Source organism: Lepidochelys kempii, chromosome 15, assembly GCF_965140285.1.
Source record: "Lepidochelys kempii isolate rLepKem1 chromosome 15, rLepKem1.hap1, whole genome shotgun sequence".
Classification (NCBI taxonomy): domain Eukaryota; kingdom Metazoa; phylum Chordata; order Testudines; family Cheloniidae; genus Lepidochelys; species Lepidochelys kempii.
Window position 1 is genome coordinate 14,732,290 of NC_136394.1, and position 20,062 is coordinate 14,752,351.

At 47.1% G+C, this 20,062-nt stretch overlaps 1 protein-coding gene across 1 annotated transcript in view; it reads right to left on the minus strand.

Annotated features, from left to right (window-relative positions):
* The window catches only part of SLC25A1 (solute carrier family 25 member 1), a 50,112-nt gene extending 36,624 nt beyond the window's left edge, over positions 1 to 13,488 (minus strand). The window contains exon 1 of the mRNA XM_073312866.1: positions 13,213 to 13,488. Coding sequence (XP_073168967.1) covers positions 13,213 to 13,312 — 100 coding nt within the window. The 5' untranslated portion in view covers positions 13,313 to 13,488. The remainder of the gene's footprint in view (positions 1 to 13,212) is intronic.
* Positions 13,489 to 20,062: the final 6,574 nt, after the last annotated feature.

Here is a 20,062-nt window from a genome sequence, read left to right on the forward strand (position 1 = left end):
ATCCATCGTCTACAGCCAAGCTCTACGATACAACCGCATTTGCTCCAACCCCTCAGACAGAGACAAACACCTACAAGATCTCTGTCAAGCTTTCTTACAACTACAATACCCACCTGTGGAAGTGAAGAAACAGATTGATAGAGCCAGAAGAGTTCCCAGAAGTTACCTACTACAGGACAGGCCTAACAAAGAAAATAACAGAACGCCACTAGCCGTCACCTTCAGCCCCCAACTAAAACCCCTCCAACGCATTATTAAGGATCTACAACCTATCCTGAAGGATGACCCAACACTCTCACAAATCTTGGGAGACAGGCCAGTCCTTGCCTACAGACAGCCCCGCAACCTGAAGCAAATACTCACCAACAACCACATACCACACAACAGAACCACTAACCCAGGAACCTATCCTTGCAACAAAGCCCGTTGCCAACTGTGCCCACATATCTATTCAGGGGACACCATCACAGGGCCTAATAACATCAGCCACACTATCAGAGGCTCGTTCACCTGCACGTTCACCAATGTGATATATGCCATCATGTGCCAGCAATGCCCCTCTGCCATTTACATTGGTCAAACTGGACAGTCTCTACGTAAAAGAATAAATGGACACAAATCAGATGTCAAGAATTATAACATTCATAAACCAGTCGGAGAACACTTCAATCTCTCTGGTCACGCAATCACAGACATGAAGGTCGCTATCTTAAAACAAAAAAACTTCAAATCCAGACTCCAGCGAGAGACTGCTGAATTGGAATTCATTTGCAAATTGGATACTATTAATTTAGGCTTAAATAGAGACTGGGAGTGGCTAAGTCATTATGCAAGGTAGCCTATTTCCCCTTGTTTTTGCTACCCCCCCCCCCAGCGTTCTGCTTAAACTTGGATTTAAACTTGGAAAGTGGTCAGTTTGGATGAGCTATTGCCAGCAGGAGAGTGAGTTTGTGTGTGTGTCCCCCCGGGAAAAAAAGGGGGGGGGTGAGAAAGCCTGGATTTGTGCTGGACATGGCCCACCTTGATTACCATGCACATTGTAGGGAGAGTGGTCACTTTGGATGAGCTATTACCAGCAGGATAGTAAGTTTGTGTGTGTGTTTTTTGGAGTGGGGTGAGTGGGTGAGAGAACCTGGATTTGTGCAGGAAATGGCCCACCTTGATTATCATGCACATTGTGTAGAGAGTTGTCACTTTGGATGGGCTATTACCAGCAGGAGAGTGAGTTTATGTGTGTGGGGGTGGAGGATGAGAAAACCTGGATTTGTGCTGGAAATGGCCCAACTTGATGATCACTTTAGATAAGCTATTACCAGCAGGACAGTGGGGTGGGAGGAGGTATTGTTTCATGATCTCTGTGTGTATATAAAGTCTGCTGCAGTTTCCACGGTATGCATCCGATGAAGTGAGCTGTAGCTCATGAAAGCTCATGCTCAAATAAATTGAGCTCTAAATAGAGCAATATGCCCTAAGGTGCCACAAGTACTCTAAGTCTCTAAGGTGCCACAAGTACTCCTTTTCTTTTTACTACAGAGAGTACTGTGGAGTTGAAGATGGTGTCAGCAGCCAAATCTTCAGTGATCGCATAATGTTCTGCAGAAGTATGGACAGAGGCCTCAGTCATTGCTCTATAGATTGGGGAGATAGGGGTATCCCTACGGAATGTGATTGAGGTAGGAACTGATCTCATGGAGTGCGTATGGATGGAAGCAATTTGCGCCTTGCTAAGTGATTAGTGCAACTAGAGACCCATTTGGATAGTCTTTGAGGAGATATCACAGAGCTTTTGGATCTTTCTGTGGACAAAAGGAAGAGTTTAGGGGATTTCCTGAAGTCCTTAGTCCTGTCCAAGTAGGATGCTAATGTCCTTCTAATATCTAGCAGATGCACAATTGTCTCCCAGTTGTCACAATGTGGTTTTGGGAAAAAAAACAGGGAGATGGATCTGTTGATTCATATGGAAAATGCAGAAAAAGTAGGGAGAAACTTGGGATATGGCCTTAGAGTTATTATTTATTTATTTATTTTTAAAGACAAAGGCCGCGAATAATGGGTGTGCCATCAGGGCTGCTATTTCTCCTATGTGCCTAGCTGAGGTGATGGCAATTAGAAATGCTGTCATCATGGACAGGTGTAAGAGAACAAGTTGCCCTGGACTCTGAGGGAGGTCTAGTCCAAACCCTGAGAAGGAGATTAAAGTCCCAGGCTGGAGCGGTTGGTGTCACATGGGGGAAAGAGAGTCCCAATGCCCTTAAAGACTCTACGCGTTAGTGGTTGAGCAAACTCCAAGTGAGAAGCCATGTTCGCTATGAGATGTACCTTAAGGGAGCTGAGTGAAAGTTTAAAATGTAGTGCAAAATCAGAGGGAGGAAAGAAGAGGTTGGGTCTGTCCATTTGGAATGGTACGAACTTGGAGTCGTTTCCATTTTGTAGATAGGTATGTGGAGGGGTCAACTTATGGTTGTGTTGCAACATGTGTTTCAGCTTGCCAGAGCATTCTGCTTCTAAGCCTTGGAACAAAGAAAGATCCAAGCCTGGAGGCAGAGGACCCATGGGTTGGGGTGAAGGGTCAGCCCATTGTTTTGAGAGAGCGGGTGAGGAATGGACTGACGTCAGAGGAACAGGAGGGCATATTGCCATCTGCGTCAGGTAAGGGAGCCAGGCTTGTCATAGTCAAGAGGGGCAATCACAATAACTCTTGCTTTGTTTTGTTGAATTTTCAACAGAATCTTGGATAGGGTAGGAAACTGGGAAAACACACACAAGTGGGCCCTGTCCGCTGGGAAGATGAGGGCAACTGCCAGTGAATGTTTCCCCAAAGGGTGGCTATATCTCGAAAATTCCAACTGAGACCGTTGGTTATCCTGTTCTGTATCCCTTGTAGAAGGACAGCTGAGATGAGCACATTGTGATGGGTGCATCAATTCCAAAGTTTGAATGCGGTCTTGCAGAGGGAGGGAGCTCTGGCAGCTCCTTGGCAGTTTATACAAAACATACAAGTCACATTAAGTCCATCATAATCTTTGTGTGTTGTTTTTGATGAAAGGCAGAGTTTGTGCATAGACACTCCTGAAGCTCCTAGCCCCAAAATAGTGATATGGAAAGTCATCTCTGTGGAAGGCCACTTGTCCTGAACCTTGTTGTTGTGTAGGTGAGCTCCCCAGCATATTAGGGAGACATGTGTCTCAGGGTGGTGAATGTGGGTAGTGAGAGGAGCGCTCTCGCTTGTACTGCATCAGGTTGGTGCTGATAAAGTCCAGTCACTGTACTGGGGTTAGTATGCCGCTACAATGAAGTGAACCTTGGAGATTACCCTGTGTGTAGCAGCCTGTACCTATAATGATCCTGCCCCAAAGGTAAGCAGTAGGAAATCTCCTGTACAATGGTTGTATTGATTTATGGAAGTAGGGAACCTGTAGGTTCAGGGCTAGAAATCAATCTCTTTGCTCTAGAGCTGGTCCTAACTGCTGTGAAGTAAGGTAAGGTGACTTCTGAATGGCGTGACAGGTGTATAGATAGCAGCTGATGCTGTAAAAAGTATCATTGTTCAGGCCCCCGACCAGCTCATCAAAGTGCTTATAAGAGACAGTTTGAGAGGTCATGGACTGGGGTGCAGACTGTTCTCACTTTTGAGCTCTGGGCCTCTTACACTGTGGCTCATAACAGCACAGAGATGGCGAGTATTGAGAAGATTGTGATCTGTGGTGTGGTTGAGAGGTATATCGTCTCCTCTGTTCCACAGTGTAGATTCCTAAGGAGTGTAGTGTGGTCCGAGAATCCTTCAGGATGTGGAGAGAAAAATCTGTCTTATCCGCAAAGAGTTTGGCCCTTCTAATTGGAAGTCTGTAGCTCTTTGTGCAATCTAGAGAGGTGTAGCGAACACCAAAACCCACCTCAGTACCACTGTCATGGAGACTGGACGGGCAGCTGTAACAGCTACATCCAGTGGTGTCTCTAGGACCAGTCTGGCTATTAACTGACCTTCTCTAAGAATGGTCTTAATCTGTTCTTTTTGTGTTTCCAGTAATGTTTCAGAAACATCCTGGGTTTCCCAAGATTAACAAAATTGTTTTGGTCATGAGAGTTTGGTAACTTATGACTCTAAACAGTAATGTTGTCAATGAATACGCCATCTTGCACAGCCTGATCCCATGGAGTTGACTTGGCGTTATGTTGCTTGCTTCATGCATTAACCACATCCACTATGATGGAGTTGGGTTGCGGATGCTAAAAACAAAGTCTGCCTCTTTGGCTACAGGTGTAGGGTTGTTTTTGTTTACACTCTGTTGCTGGTTGGTGCAATGGAGGCTGGTTATCCCAGGTGATTTTGGTAGGATTTAGAATCAGCCCATTAATTGGGAGGACAGTTCTAGATGAGAAGGTAGTGTGCAGAATTTCCACCAACTTGTGATGTGTATCTGCCACCTCCTGTAAGGGAATCTGCAGCTCAGCTACCACCCTCTTGGTAAGATGCAGAAAGTTCTTAAATCTTTACCTCGTGATGCGGGGTGGGCAGCACAGGAAGAGAGAGATGGGAGAGATGAGGAGAAGTGTGCTCAAGAGGTAGCTTCCTCTTCAGGTGTTTCCTCTCCCCCCTTTCCCTCTTCTTTCCCATTCTGAAAAAGCTTTTTCCTGTCCTGGTTCAGGTGCTCTCCTGCCCTGGCTCAGGTGCCAGGCTGTAGCAAACCATCTGGTGAACTCTCCCTGAGAGACACCGGAGACGGTCGCACCATGCGTGTGTATATACCTGAAGAATTACAATATGGCCTTGGGAGGGAGAGGCGGGAAGGCAGGCATGGGCAGTTGGCGTGATGGAACCGGGGATGACCCTTGTAGTGAGGTGGTGGGCCACCTTGAGGGGCCAGGGAATGATCTCCTCCTGGCCAGTGTCAGATTCGTCAGTGGATAAGGGTGCCGCTGACTGGGGTATTGGCAGTATACAGCCCAGTGCTAAGAGCGATTCTGGGTGCCAGGATGTGCTCGATACCGGGGTCCTGGTACCAAGCAATGGGGATTGTGGTTCTTCCCCAATCATCAGGTCTCCAGGGTACCAGAGCTCATGCAGTACCATGGGTTCATTTGGTACCACGGAGGAGGGTCCGTGGTACATTGTCAGTACTGATAGTGGGGCAGAGCACTCCCTAAATGAGAGTTTTGCCCAGTACAAAAAGTTTGTTGCTGCCACTTTTTTAGAGATGGTATGGTAATTGTCTCTCCCTGGGTACTGAGGCCGCAGGTCTCCAGAGTATCAGAGCACCTGTGTTACCATGGGCTCATCCGGAACCCCAGAGGAGTGTCTGTAGTCGGTATCAACGGTTGGGAAGGTGCAAAACGCTTCCTAGATGGGAGTTTTGTTACATCTGCTACCAAAGGGTTTCCCTATGCCACTCTTTTAGAGATGGTATGGTAACGGTACTGTTGCCTCAGAGCATGACAGTGGAAGCCTCTGGTGTCTTGGTGCCAAGCAGAGCTGACAGCAGGGCTTCTCTGTGCCGCTCTTTTAGAGGTGGTACGGTAACGGTGCCCGCTCGGCGCAGTAGTTGCCCAGAGTAGAGCTCAGAGCAGCAGGGAGCTCACAGAAGCCCCTTGTCCCTGCGGAGAGCAGAGCTCAGAGCAGGGCAGAGCTCACAGCAGGAAGCCCCTTCTCAGGTTTCAGCTTCCAGAGCTTCGGTGCTGAACCCTGCTGCAGCTGAGCTCACAGCAGGAGGTTCCTCTGCTGGTATTGTCCTACCGAGATGGCCACTCTGGGGAACACCCCTCTGGCTGGCCAGTTGCTCGGAGGAGCCTTTCCAGGGGGAGTCTGCTGGTGGCTTCTTCTTCTCTCTCTTTCTCCTCTTCACCACTCGACCCCTTTTGAAGTGAAGGCTCCGGGGATGATCTGGGGTCAACACCCACCGGAGTTCCCTGCAGTCTGAAGTGTTTTCTCTACAGGGAGGAATTTTTTCTTCAGCTCCCAGTTCCTGTTAGGCTACAGTTTTAGGTGTAGAGGTACAGCACTTCTGTGAGGCTCTCCCAGGCACAGTGAATGTCTGGCCATTACAGGAACTGACTCCTTGCAGGAGAGGCACTGCTTGGAGCAGAGAGAGCCAGGCAAGCCCCAGGGCAAGGGGTGACATCCTCTAGCAGGGGGGAATATGCAGAAGAATGTCTTTACTTTTCTTTTTTTTTAAACTGAAAAAGAAAATAATTATGAGTCTACTAGATGCCTGGGGAGGGGGGGAATGCCCCCAGACAGGGAAGGAAAGTGAAGTTCTTTTCCTTTTTTCTCTTTTCTTTTTAAACCAAAGGAATAAAATAAAATAAAATAAAATAAAACACTAGCCTGAGTACTTTTAGGGAGAACAAAGGTAACAAAACAAACACTACTTATGCTAATAAGACAGATAAGGAAGGGACAACTGCTCCTTCTGGCAGTAAGAAAAGGAGGACTTGTGGCACCTTAGACTAACCAATTTATTTGAGCATAAGCTTTCCTGAGCTACAGCTCACTCGATGAAGGTGCCACAAGTACTCCTTTTCTTTTTGCAAATACAGACTAACACGGCTGTTACTCTGAAACCTTCTGGCAATAGAGAAGGAAGTGAGGGGGGTTCACCCATGCAGTGCTAAATAGCCTCCAGGCAGACCACCAGGGAGGGAGAGCACATGCATGGTCTCGAGGGGACACTGCTATCAAAAATCTCCAATTAGAGGTGCAGGGGCACACAGACACCTAACGTGGAGCACCCATAGGGACACTACTCGAAGAAGAAAGATATTGCTTGAGTGTGTGTTGGGAATCTCTTTGCAATTCACAGCTGGCGCTGAGATACTGTGGCGATAGGGCCCATGGATACTGCACCCCTCGGGAAGCTCCTCCTTGGGAGCAAAGTACTCTGTGACGAGGGGACGCTAAGGGGAATGACTGTTATACAGCCCAGTGGCACTGAACTCCCAGGCCAGAGAAGCCAGTCTAGGATCTCGTTCTCATCAGTACCAGTCTGTTGGCAGATCTGTGTCGTAATTCTTCATTTTGCAAGGACTATAAGGAGCGACCAGATAGGGAGAGCCACACTTTCTTCAGGCAGTACTGGAAGCCCCAGTCCTTGGGACATGGACAAAGCACTAGTGGATAGGGACCTGTCCTGCATTGGCAGAGGCCTGGGCTATATACAGCTTGTGCGCTGGTATAACTATGTTGGTCAAAGGGGGTTTGTACTGTTTGAACTACATCTTCCGAATGGTAACAAGGTCTAAGTAGGTCTCTTCTCATCTTTAACATTCCCAATTTAAAGGGATTTGAGGGTCTGGAATGCAATGCGGTAGTTTATCGGTACCTGATCCACTGACAAACCCTGTAAATATCAGCTAGCACCTTTAATATAATAGGCACACATGGGCCTCATTAAGAAAAGGAGTACTTGTGGCACCTTAGAGACTAACCAATTTATTTGAGCATGAGCTTTCGTGAGCTACAGCTCACTTCATCGGATGCATACTGTGGAAACTGCAGAAGACATTATATACACACAGAGACCATGAACCAATACCTCCTCCCACTCCACTGTCCTGCTGGTAATAGCTTATCTAAAGTGATCATCAAGTTGGGCCATTTCCAGCACAAATCCAGGTTTTCTCACCCTCCCCCCCACCACAAATTCACTCTCCTGCTGGTAATAGCTTATCCAAAGTGACCACTCTCCCTACAATGTGCATGATAATCAAGGTGGGCCATTTCCTGCACAAATCCAGGTTTTCTCACCCCCCCACCCCCATACACACACAAACTCACTCTCCTGCTGGTAATAGCTCATCCAAAGTGACCACTCTCCCTACAATGTGCATGGTAATCAAGGTGGGCCATTTTTTTCCCTGTCTAAAGGAACGGATGAGACTGTGCTGGCAGAAACAGAGCAGAGTTAGTACCAGGCACCATCCTGATGGATCAGCTTATTTAATGCAATTATGTCTACGACAAGGCTGGCCAGTGCTGCCTGTACATTACAGATCATTTTAATTTACTGGATGCAAGGAAGGGGCCAGCATTTCAACAGGGCCTTTCTTTCATCTCATTTGCTTCATGATCACAAAACTGGGAGCTCCTCCAGGCCAAGCAATATGTAACTTAGGGCTATGTTACAGAGAACTACCCCTGAACTAGACTGGAAGCCAGTCAAGACAGGGACCCCCCATACCTGTAAAGTTCCATGCACACCTGTGCCACATAATTCCTGCTTTCCTGGGGACCCGGGATCCACTACACCTTGATAAACAACGGAAAGCCACTGATTCCCCAGTGATCAGTGAGCTCCCAAGGAGCCAGGGAATGGCAAACGCCTTGGGCAAGGGCATATTCAGTGTGCCATGCAACCTTTCATAATCTTTGGACTGACTGTGGAAGACCCGTAGGCTTCCCCAGCCCAACTCCTAACCCTGCCCTCTGGGCACAGGACTCTCAAGAGGTCGAATGTGAGGCCAGCGCCCAGTGGCGTTTCACCCATGCATTGAGCTTTACAGTCTGGGCACAGCTGAAGAGCTGCACGCACAGCCACTCCCAATGAAGCTGGGCATGGCTGTCCAGGGGCAGGAGAGAAGTTGGCCCACAGTGTATGCCACAGTTACTTTTCACAAGAACAAGCTAGTGGGATCAGCTCCCCCCCACCCACAGGTTGGATTGAGCTCCATCATTAAAAGACAAGACAAACCGCACTATGATACGCACATAAGAACCGGCAGAGCAGAGCAGACCAGAGACCTACTCCAGCAGTAGGGGCCAGTGCCAGAAGCTTCAAAGGAAGATTCAATAAACCGAACAACGGACAGTCATGGAACAGCCTGCCAGCGGACAGAAATGTCTTTCAATCCCCAGGCAAACAGCTGCTGGCATATGCCTTGATGCATATGGGTTTATGTCCCAGACAAAATGTGTAACTGTGGATCTCACCACCAGTCCCTCTGCAAATAACTTGGGGTGAACAGTTTAGTCAGAAGCTTTTGGACTATCCAGTTAATTTGAGGCCCCAGCTCCTTGTCACACCTCACAAAGGCGGCTCCTTTCGTACTGCAGGAGCTGCATACATTTCACGCAGCTCGAGTTTTGATTTCGAGTCAACCTTGCAACTTCTCCAGTGGTTTTTCTTTTTGACAGGCCCATGCAAGCACCAGAGACTGTGACGTTAACGAATGCATGTCAACTGACAGCAAAGCCAGAGGTCACAGATGGCAAACAGAACTTGACTGGCAGCAGGCAATGGTTCCAGCAGCCATGCAGGAAGAGCAATAGACAGGTAAGGCTCACTCTTAGGTCTCTGTTAAGCTAAGCCAGCACTTTGCTGTCAGACCCCAAGGAAAGGTGTACAGTCGGCTGGAAGAACAAAGGGGTGGACGTGATCATGGAGGAAGGGAATTAGCTGGGAAACACAAAAGCTCTAATGATGCAGATCACGTCGAAATGGCTATATATATATATAATATTTTTTTTCATTTAAGAGGAAAGACTTCCATCTCCATTCTAGGAATTTCCCTGTGGTTGGGCAGAGGAAACATGAGCGAACGTGCCACTACAAGTGAGTTCTATGAGCCTTGCCTGGCACCACGGTACACTTGGTTGGGCTCCCACTTTTCAACAGATACAGATGTAATGGGCCAAGTGTATCCCTGGAGTAGCTCCACTGAGGTCAGAGAGACTTTGATCCAAAAACAAGCTGATCTGTGGGAGTAATTTCATCCCACAAGAGATGAGGGGCAGCTGCGGAGCTCTTGCAAGAACTCATCAGTGGGAACCATCCCAAAAGCTGTTCCATCACACCAGGGAGCAATAAGGCAGCAGAGTGGGAATGAGCTAGGAGGAGAACAACAGTGTTAATCTGTTCCCCGACCCTCCTTTTCATCCTCAATGTGATTATAAGCTCCATGCGCTTCCCATCAGAGGACTGGGTCCCTTTTTTGTGCAAATAAATTAATTTCTAATCACTGATACACTCTGCTAAATGAGTTTGTCCTTGTGGATGAAATAATTCTAGCAAACTTACCCAAAGCCTGTATGCGTTTGCCTGTATATTACCTGAACAGAGATCACGAATATTGTGATATCAAAGTCACAGTTCACAGTCAAGACCTTACAGCTAAATTACTTGGGAACACATGTCAGTATTGTCGACTTGTAATGGTCCACGGTCATTCAGAATGCCCTGGTTACATGTAAAGTAAACTCAGAATCCCTGCCCAAATTGGGTCACCCCGGCTGCTGCTGGACCATCAATGTGTCCATGCAACAGGTTTAAATGGAACATCCCCATGGATGGAATGCCTGACTGTTGGTTACATCCAGCCACACAGAGCTGGCAAGCTTCCTGGACGTACCTCTTGCATCCTGGGATTCAAAATGAGAGAGCAATGAGAATGTGTCTCTTTGACTCATTATCTCCACAGAGGTTTGAAGGGAACATGACATCAGTAGATTACATTGGGGAAGGAGGAGACTGAGATTGTTAACATGCCACCCCACCTACACACCTTTTGGGGGGAGCACAGAGTAATGCACTGATCATTTACTCACCTGGGGCTGTGCAGCTACTCACTTGAAACTGAACATCCACCTCTCCAAGACACTGGGTGCCCCACTCAGCTCTGGTATAATCGTGCATAATTCCCATTCAAAGGGAGCTGCAAGGCTTCCCCCAAGAACTCTTTTCCCATAGTCTCTGTCACCAAGAGATCCCCCAGAGGCACGGAGGAATGAAAAATGTGAGCGCTCCCATTTCCTCTAAAGGCAGCAACGCTACATAAGTCAGAGATGGATCAAGGAGGGCATGGAAAGAACCAGCTTGGGGGTTGAAGCTAGGCAGCACTTTCAAGGCTCTGAAGTCACATTTCCGTGGTCATTACTTCAGTGGGGAGAGCCCCACTCCTGTTCCCGTTTCAGAACATTTCAGTGTGTTTACACGTCCTTGCATTCCTCTCACACGATTATCAGCAGATTGTGAACTTGGATAATCCGTGGGGAAAACCTTGTACTTGGAACATAGGCATCGACTCTGTGGGTGCTCCGGGGCTCAAGCACCCATGGGGAAATATAGTGGGTGCTCAGCACCCAGGAGCTAGAGCTTGATCATGGAATGTGATGAGGGAGTTTGTTTACAAACAGAGGCAGGGTGATTAAGATAACAAAAGGCTTGTCATTAAATTAAATTAAGGATCGTTAGATGATCCTGAAAGCATTGCCAGGCACTCCACTTAAAAGATAGGAAACAAAGGGTATGAATAAACGGTCCATTTTCAAAATGGAGAGAAGTAAATAAGGGTGTCCCCCAGGGGCTTGTACTGGACCAGTACTGTTCAACATCTTCATAAATGACCTGCAAAAAGGGGTGAACAGTGAGGTGGCAAAGTTTGCAGAGGATACAAAATTACTCAAGAGTGTTAAATTGGAAGCTGACTGCAAAATGTTACAAATGGATCTCACAAAACTAGGTGCCTTGGCAACAAAATGGCAGATGAAATTCAATGTTAAATCAAAGTAATTCACATGGCAAAATATAATCCCAGCTATACATACAAAACGAGGGTGCCTAAATTAGCTGTTACCCACCAAGAAAGATCTTGGAGTCATTTGCAGTACTCTTTTTTTCTAGGAATCCTTCTCATGGTGCCTGTATCATCCTGAACTCGTTCTCCAGCTTCAGAGTAGCCGCCCTGTTAGTCTGTATCCGCAAAAAGAACTAAGGTGCCACAAGTACTCCTGTTCTCTCTCCAACTTCAGAACACTTAAAAATTATCTCCAGTCATCAATGGGACAGATGCAACTGAATAACCTAACTGTCCTTAACGTCCATCAAGACAATACCAGGGAACTAGAAGTAAATAAGATTGCTGACAGTTTCATCCAGAAAGCTACAAAATGTCTTTAAACAGGGATGTTAGTGAAGACACCTTGCAGGTGATTGCAGTGATTTTAATACACAGTAATTCATGATGATGTTATTATGTAGCTCATAACAATTTACTCATTATTAAAATAGTAAAGATACTAATGACAGACAAATTCAATAACTAGAATATGAAACAATGTATAAATATGCTGAAAATAGCCTTCCCCCAAAAGTGGCAGAGTGCCCCCTCCCCAAAACACACACACACCCCTCTTCAAAAGCTCCCAGTGGCAAAAACAGAAGTCAGCGCCTATGACTTGGAAACTGAAAGGGCCTGCAGTGTATCAAATATACAGACTCATGACTGAACAGACACAAGGAGTTGAGTGAAGAGCACTGCAGTGACCCTAACTGCCCCCAGGGGCAGCGATAAACTTCAATCTACACAAGCCCTGCTGGGACAGATCCCCCAAAAGGGTAAACAGGGAGCTCTCTTGCCTAGTGAGGAAACTCCAAACTAAAGCCTGGCTCAGCCCAGATCCAAGCCATAATCTAGAAGCAGGACAGAGTCTTGCAATCAGCATCCCGATGCAATTCAGCATAGGGAGGTCCCACAGCAGCAAGGGTGCCACCGTCAATCCCATGTTGGCGCTCACAGCTGTGGGTGCTGTTTTGCCGTTAGACACTCCCCTCAGCTCTGCTCTCAGGACCCATATCTCCCATCACCACCCCGGGTAGAAAAGCGACCACCGCTCGGACTGCACGGAGCCCCGGGGAACTTTGAAAGACCCGAGCAGGGCATGCCAGGAAAGGGCACTTCTCAAAGCAGGGCTGCAATTCCCGCAATTGCATCAGACAGTGACACAGCGGCCAAAACTCAGTCACCAGCCCCGCATCCCGGCCCGCCAAAGACCGAGCGGAGAGCACTGCACTGCCATGGAAAAACAACACTTCTCAGGAGGGAGGCACGTCCAGCTCCCCGCGAAGAAAGAGCCAAGGGCTGCTGGGGCTGTCCGATAAGGAGCCGCGCACACCGGGGGCCAAAGTTCAGGGCATGCACACGACTCGGAGCTGCTCTTTCAAGCAGCCCAGGAGACCTGCCAGCAGGACTGAGACCCCGGGTGCCGAGCAAGACACCTCGAGGGGCTGGGCGATTGTCAGCCCCCAAGGCAGCAGCGGCAGCAGAGGGGAAGTCCCGGGTCAGGAGGATAAGGGGGTGGGGGCTGCTGTCCCATCAGGTGCACACAGGCGGCCGCTCCTGACCCGCGCGAGGCGCTGCTCCCCACCCCCGAGGGGACCCCGGCGGACGGGCGCTCCAGCGCGCGGCTCCCGGGCAAGCTGCGGGCAGCCCCCCAGCACTCACCTGCCAGGATCGCCTTGCCGGGGTGGGTGAGCTTCGCTTTACCGGCCGGGGCGGCAGCGGCCAGGCAGCGGGGGCTGGGGGACGCGGGGCGGGCGGACATGACTGCGGCGGGCAGAGGCCGGCGGCGCGGGGCCGTTTAAGCGGTGCGGGGCTCGGGGCGGGTCCCCGGGCAGGGGGCGGGCAGCGCAGGCGGCGGGCAGCGGGGCTCGGCGCCCCCTGCGGACGCCCGGGCTGGTTACGCGCTGGCGCGGCGCTCGGCTCCCGGTCCCCGCCCGCAGCAGGGGTGGGGCCGCCGGCGTCACATCCTCGGGAGCGCACGGGGCGGGGGACGAGCTGCAGCTCCGCTGCCTGCTCCTCGCCACCTCGTGTGCTGGGGGGCAGAAGCCGGCAGGGTCCTTCGGGGCGGGGAGCGAAGGGGGGGAAGAGACCGGGCAGGGGTAAGGAAGCGGTCCCCCACCGCAGCAGAGCAGAGCTGCTGTGAAATCCTCCCGTCAGGGGATTTGCCCTGCCCCGCTGCAGCCTCAGCAGCCCAGGGGGCTCCCCTCACTCAGCCAGCCCCAGGCCTCAAGCTGTTTTTCACTTTCATAACTGATGCAGCCAGCCCAGGGGTGCCCGGACTCGGCCTTGCCAACCCCTGGCCCAAGTTAAGCGCTGGCCCTTCTACATCCGCCGGGCTCAGCACCCCCTGCTTCCCAACTGTGGAATCACATGTGGGGGGCGGCCGCGATGAAACCCTGAAAACACAATCACTGACCTCAAAGAAAGAAGCCATGAGCCCGGCTACATCCGTGCACCAACGTGAGGGTAGTGTGGCCTAGTAGATAGAACAGGGTCCGAGGACTTAAGAATCCCTGCCTCTGCTACACAGCAAGTCCCCTTAGGCCCCTGTTTCTCCAGCTATGAAAGGTAGATAATGATAATGCCTTTGTAAAGCACTGTAAATAATTATTAGAAATGGACACCTAGGGCAGGCTGATCTAGGCTTCTGCAGCTTTATTAAGATGCCAGCTGCCAAGGACAATAGACAATACAGTGTTTTGAAGGGGTCTAGATAAGGGGCCATAGCCCTGGCCCTGTTGCATGAATTTGTTTAGTAATAGAGAGGGAGGTGTCTTATCTATAATAGATTTATATTGCAATTTTCATCGCCAAGGACATGGTTCAAGTTAAGCCCTTCAGGAAGTAGTTGTAGGATAAGGACAGTCGAGATTGTGTACAGGTACCTTGTATACACACACCACCCCCTTCAAAGAAACACGTCATCTTCCTCTCTTTAACCTTTTCTACACATATGATGCCACCTTCATTTATGGAAGTTTGAGAGCAATTTAATTCCAGCCCAGGGTTGTCATTAAGCCACTCAACTTTTCTTGTGGGGTTTAATGTCAGCACTACACCTCCTTGATGAAAACTGGAGTGAGTTATATTTATCCATAAATTAGACAAGAGAAGCACCTGCAAGCATCCAGGCCTTTGTTTTTTATTTATTTTCGTCATTTGTTTTTCTGACTGCTGCCTGTAAACAAGCACGTAGAAGCTAAAAAATTAAGTCCTGGGCCCCAGTGAATGTTCCTGGCTAGCTGTTGTACAGAGGCTGGTTTGTTATTGCTGGCCCTGACTGAGTGAAGGAAAGCATCTTGGCATTTTTTAACAAGAATTACATTTCCAAAGCCATAAAAAACACCACCACCACATTTGTGCCCATCTCAACCTTCACAAGCTGTGAAATGATTATTTCTCCTTCCCCCCAACAAACTATGAAAAAGTGAACGTCCTACACTGTGAACTTAATACGAGGTAGTCGTAATGGGCTATATATACGCACAGCAGGTGAGTCACTAGGGCCTGGCTAAAAAGAACTTTCCTGAGACCCAAAATTATGGGGCTGAGTCTTTTACCAAGAACTGGATTTAAGTCAGCTGTTAATGCTGCACTGGTAGAAGGGCTTTTCCTCAGGTAAGACAGACACAAGCCCTGGCTGGCCAACTCAGTCTTAAAGAACACACTAGTATAGTACGAGACTACTAAGATTTTCACATCAGCCACTGAATGGTTCTCAGATGAGGGTACAGTTTGGGCCCGTTGACTTTAGCTGAACTTGAATTGCTGGCTTAGATGCGAAAGGTTCTATATCCGCACCATGAGTTCCCTTCCCTAACTTGTCCTATTTTATCTGTATTTTAAACAAACAGAGGGCAATTAGCAGAAATGGTGGTTAATAGGTGAATACAGTGAGACGTTCACTTCATAACTGGATCAGAAACTGACTTTCCCAAGATGTGGAGATTGTGGAGCCAAGGTTCTAGCTGAGTCCAGTTTAAGCGGAACAAAATCCAGCACATTCAGACTAAGTTTAAACTAGTCCAAAGTTAACCATCTAAATGGCAATTTTTGTTATCATCAGGATGCAGAGTCAGTTTTCTGCACAAGACCTAGGGAATTCCAAAAATTTGCAGGGAGACCCTAAATCCACAGAAGAAGTCTACCTGTGCAGACTTCCCTACACAACAAAGCAATCAGCCTGTTCCAAAGGTAATTAATATTACCTTTCATAGTTAGTCTCCAACAACTGTAACCAGCCCTGCTAGATGCAAGTCAGCTCTCATGGAGTCCTGTGGTCTGTGCACCTTTATGTTGTTCTTTCCCATCAGCAAGTTTGAGGAGTCAGCTAGCAGATGGAATCTAATTCAGTACATGGGACAATTGACTGGTATGGTTCTAGCAGAATAATTATTCCACTGTAGCTATGCTGGTGCAACTGCCTGTGTGAACACACTGTTCCAGTATAAATATGACTTTATTCCAGTATAATTGCTCTATCTCCAAAGTTAAGTCACACTTATTTTGAAACAGTGCGCACCCCCAGTGGGTTATATCAGTATCACTACAGCAGTGTAATTATTCAGCCCAAAGGATATAGGATGTAGCAGTCAATTTTCTTATTTAGTCAAGCCCCCAGTGAACATTAGGGACAAGGCTCTATGTTCATCTTTGGTTCAGATACCTGATATTGGCCTCCAGCCACCAGTGGGGGGCAGACACTACCTGGCCTTAGGTTTTCAAATCTACAGCCATAGAACAGTGAGGCTCCTTGCTCCGAACTCATGTGACTTGCAATACTATTACCGTTAAGGTATTATATTGAATTTCAGATCCATCATCAATGAGTGTGTGTTGTGCCGTTTCAGGACTGGAGCCAGTCTCAGAGATGGACTGAATCACAGCTAGGAGAAACGGGCTCTTCACTCATCACTCCTCTCATCCAGCTGGGCATAGTAGTTTGTTTCTATGCAGCCAGGTGTGCAGTGCAGATGGTCTCAGTGACTGTTCGGTGTGTACGTTCCTGCAGTAATGGCTGTGAACTGTTGCTTTGATTTCAACCCAAATCACATACTGAGTTCACTTTTTACTTTGTCTGACTCCACTGTCGGACCCCATCCATTCTCATTAGTATCCAGTCCGTTGCAGGATCTCTCGGCATACCCTAGTCGCCGCACTAGTTGCAAGCGAACATTCCAAAATGCTGATTAATAGTAATATTACTACTTACCTTAACATGAATCTGGAGTTAAAGGGGTTTCCTGAGTGTCTCATTCTGTCTCTCACCAGTGCCATGGCACAAAGCTGAAGGATGACCTATAGCTTTCAAAATGGCTGTGTTTTTTTGCACCAACATCCATTTTGGCTTCCTTTCTCCTTTGGGCTCATCCCTCCATCCCCTTTTCTGAATTATTCCATTCAATCCACAGCAGCTTCTTGGAAAAGGAGATGAACTAAAATAGGTGAAATGTGGAAGTTGTTTACCTGTATAAGAGGTATTACTGGGGGCTTCACATCATGGTTAAAACACACATGCTGATATAATTTATAATATACCATAAATGAAGTATGCATAGGTATTGGGGGGGGGGGCAGAGTAACAGAGTACAAAGGCCAAGATTCAGGGGAACTGATTAAGCTGGAAAGCTTGGAACAGGTTATAATTTTATGAGAAAGGAGGTTAAGAGTCAGAGACTAGACCTGAAGAGCTGTAAGGAGTGGTATAATCCATCCCTTTGTGGGTAAGACTGGCAGTAAAAGAGCATTTATGGCATGGGAGGCCAGGCAGAGACAGAAGTAGCAGTGGAAATATCCAGCTCACGTCTCATGCCCACTCATGGTCCAAACTTTTCGTCCTATATAGGAAGCTAGACACCCAGAACCCAAATCTTCCATTTTCCTACTGACCCAGCAGAGGAAGGAATAATGCTATGCCATTTGTTTGCTAAGATTGTTAAGCTATTATTCAGCTCGCTTTGCTTTTTCAATCGTGTACTGCTGAGCAGCTTCCATCCTGACTCCCCACATCCAGCTCGTTTGAGTTTACAGGAGCTACAGGAAAGGTGCCACAAGCACCACTCAAGCCATTCTCTGGGTTCTCTCCAGCTTAAATCTGCTAGACGAGTACAGACACATGGGATGACTAAGCATCAGTCCTTTTCCTCCCACCTACTTGACCCACAGGAAGGAAGGAATGTAGATAGTGTCACAGATTTGAGGCAGCTGTTTAGAACTCTGGTTAACAGCACTGTTTGGATGGCAGAAAACTAAGTTTAAATCTCTTGCTGTTTTCAGACAGTTTATAAACTTGTGATGTATCGCCGCAGCTCCCTGCTTGCTTGTCATGCCAATATGTTGTTATAGCATTTGCAGACATGCCCAGTGCTACTGTAGGTGAGGTCACTTGCTTTACCCAATCTTCAGCACACACAGACTCTTCATTAAGCAATATATTGGCTTTTTTAGATCCTAACTCATCAAGTCAGTTAAGCAATGTGCATGATCTCAAACTTATTCGCAAAGTACTTAAGTGCACTCTTAACCTAATGCATATACTTAAATCCCATTTATCTCACTGAGATATAAGCAGGTGCTTAACTTTTAAACATGTGATTAACCCCTTCCCTATTAAGCAAAGTAATGAAGCACAAGCACAGATTAGAAGTTGTTACACAAGTTGCCCTCCAAGAAATTATAACCATCACCAGGAAGAGACCAGACGAGAAGAGTACTCTGTAGAGAACAGCTGACCTTTGTACTGGTGGCTGTAGAATGGGATGTTTAAAATCCATAGGTGGTTTGTACATACAAGTTTCCCCTGCCAGCTGAAGCCTACAAGAGTGTATTCCCCTGGGCTAGTACATGGGCAAAATTAAAGATAAAAAGAAGAGTTAACTTTAAGAGACAAAACTTAAAATTCTACCTCTTATTTTTGTCAGTCCAACAATTTCTATGGAAGCAAGCTATCTGGCAAAACCAGACTCCATTTCCATTACTGGTGGCAGGTTCTGCTGTCATGGAAACAAATACCAGATTACCATATTTGTGACAAAGTACTAGAATAACTTTAACCATTTCCTTCTTTTTTTTGTCCCCTCAATTCCAGGGGTTAATAAAGCGACCGGGGACCAAAACAGCAGCAGGATATCAGAGTGAGGACTCGGGGATCTCGAGTACTGAGTGGGAACTGAAAACTGCAAGGGCTGATTGACAAGCATTGGCTACAGACCCAAAAAGCACCTCAAGTCTGGGGCCATTCAGATGGAAAGAGTTTCCCCCTCCTACTCTTACCCTATAAAGATCATTAAAAAATGAAATCATGTTATTTGATAAGCTGTCATGATGTCTGGCTCGGTGTTAGACACAATCTGAAGACAATCCTAACCCTGAAGAATTTACAATCTAAAGACTGTCCCAAAACACAGGACTCAGTGACTCCAAGCAATGAGTGAACAGGGATTTTACATTATTAATATTACTGCTGACACCTCCCACAGGCACTGAACATTGTTTTCAGCTAGAAACATAGTATGTCCAATGATGTGGTTTTACCAGAAATCTTTAGGTGGTTGAAGTATTGCACCAAAAGCATACCTATCACACACTTACACACATTATAGCACAGCTACTTTAATTATACAGCAATTTGAAAAGTGTGAAGCACTACTTAAATATTAGAATTGGTCAAGATATGCTACCCAGAAATGGACCATTACAAGCCCCTCCACCTGCTACAAAAATACACCAATTTATGCTATGATGAGGAGGCAGTGAACTATATTTCCTTTCTCCAGCAGTGAAGGTTCACCAGTATTCCAACAGGCTCTTTACATCAAGTCTATAGTCTGCTACGCATGACCATGAAGATGGAGATGTTATGTTAGGGCTTTTGAGTCAGAGCATGTGGTGAACCAGTAGGATTCTGAGGACACTATTCTACAGTGCCTCACAGGGCCCCAGTTTGAGCACCATTTGCAAACAAGAGTCCATTGTGAGGCAACATTCAGTCTGAAAGGATTTCCCTTCCCACACTACCTGGTATGTTGTAGCCATCGAGGGTTTATAATCTTCAAGTGGGAGTAGAACTCTGTAGTAGTAGGATTTTATGTTTGTATTTTGTATGATTTAGAATAAAAAATAAAGAATGAGATAATAATGTAGCATGTATTAAATGTATTGGTATATGATTTGATCATATTCTGCCAGCCACCCTTTTTGAATGGCAGAAAGGAATGGCCTAATGGGCCATTTGGTAAAGATGCATCAGCCAGAATGTGTGTCTGTGCTGATTTCAAAGGTAGTGACAGACCTTAGAGGGTCACCAATTTGTTGTAGGTTTAGCATTTTAAAATAAGTAAAAGAATGCAATGATTGTTTTTCTTTTGCATTGCAATTTGATGTTCCTGTTCAAAATGTTCTGTGTAAATTAATTTTGTTTTGTGTGTGAATGAGGAATGTGTGTGTTAAGAGATAAGTGTGAAGGCCATCGCTGAGCCAGATGTATGAGGGAGGAACCAGAAACAGACGCAAG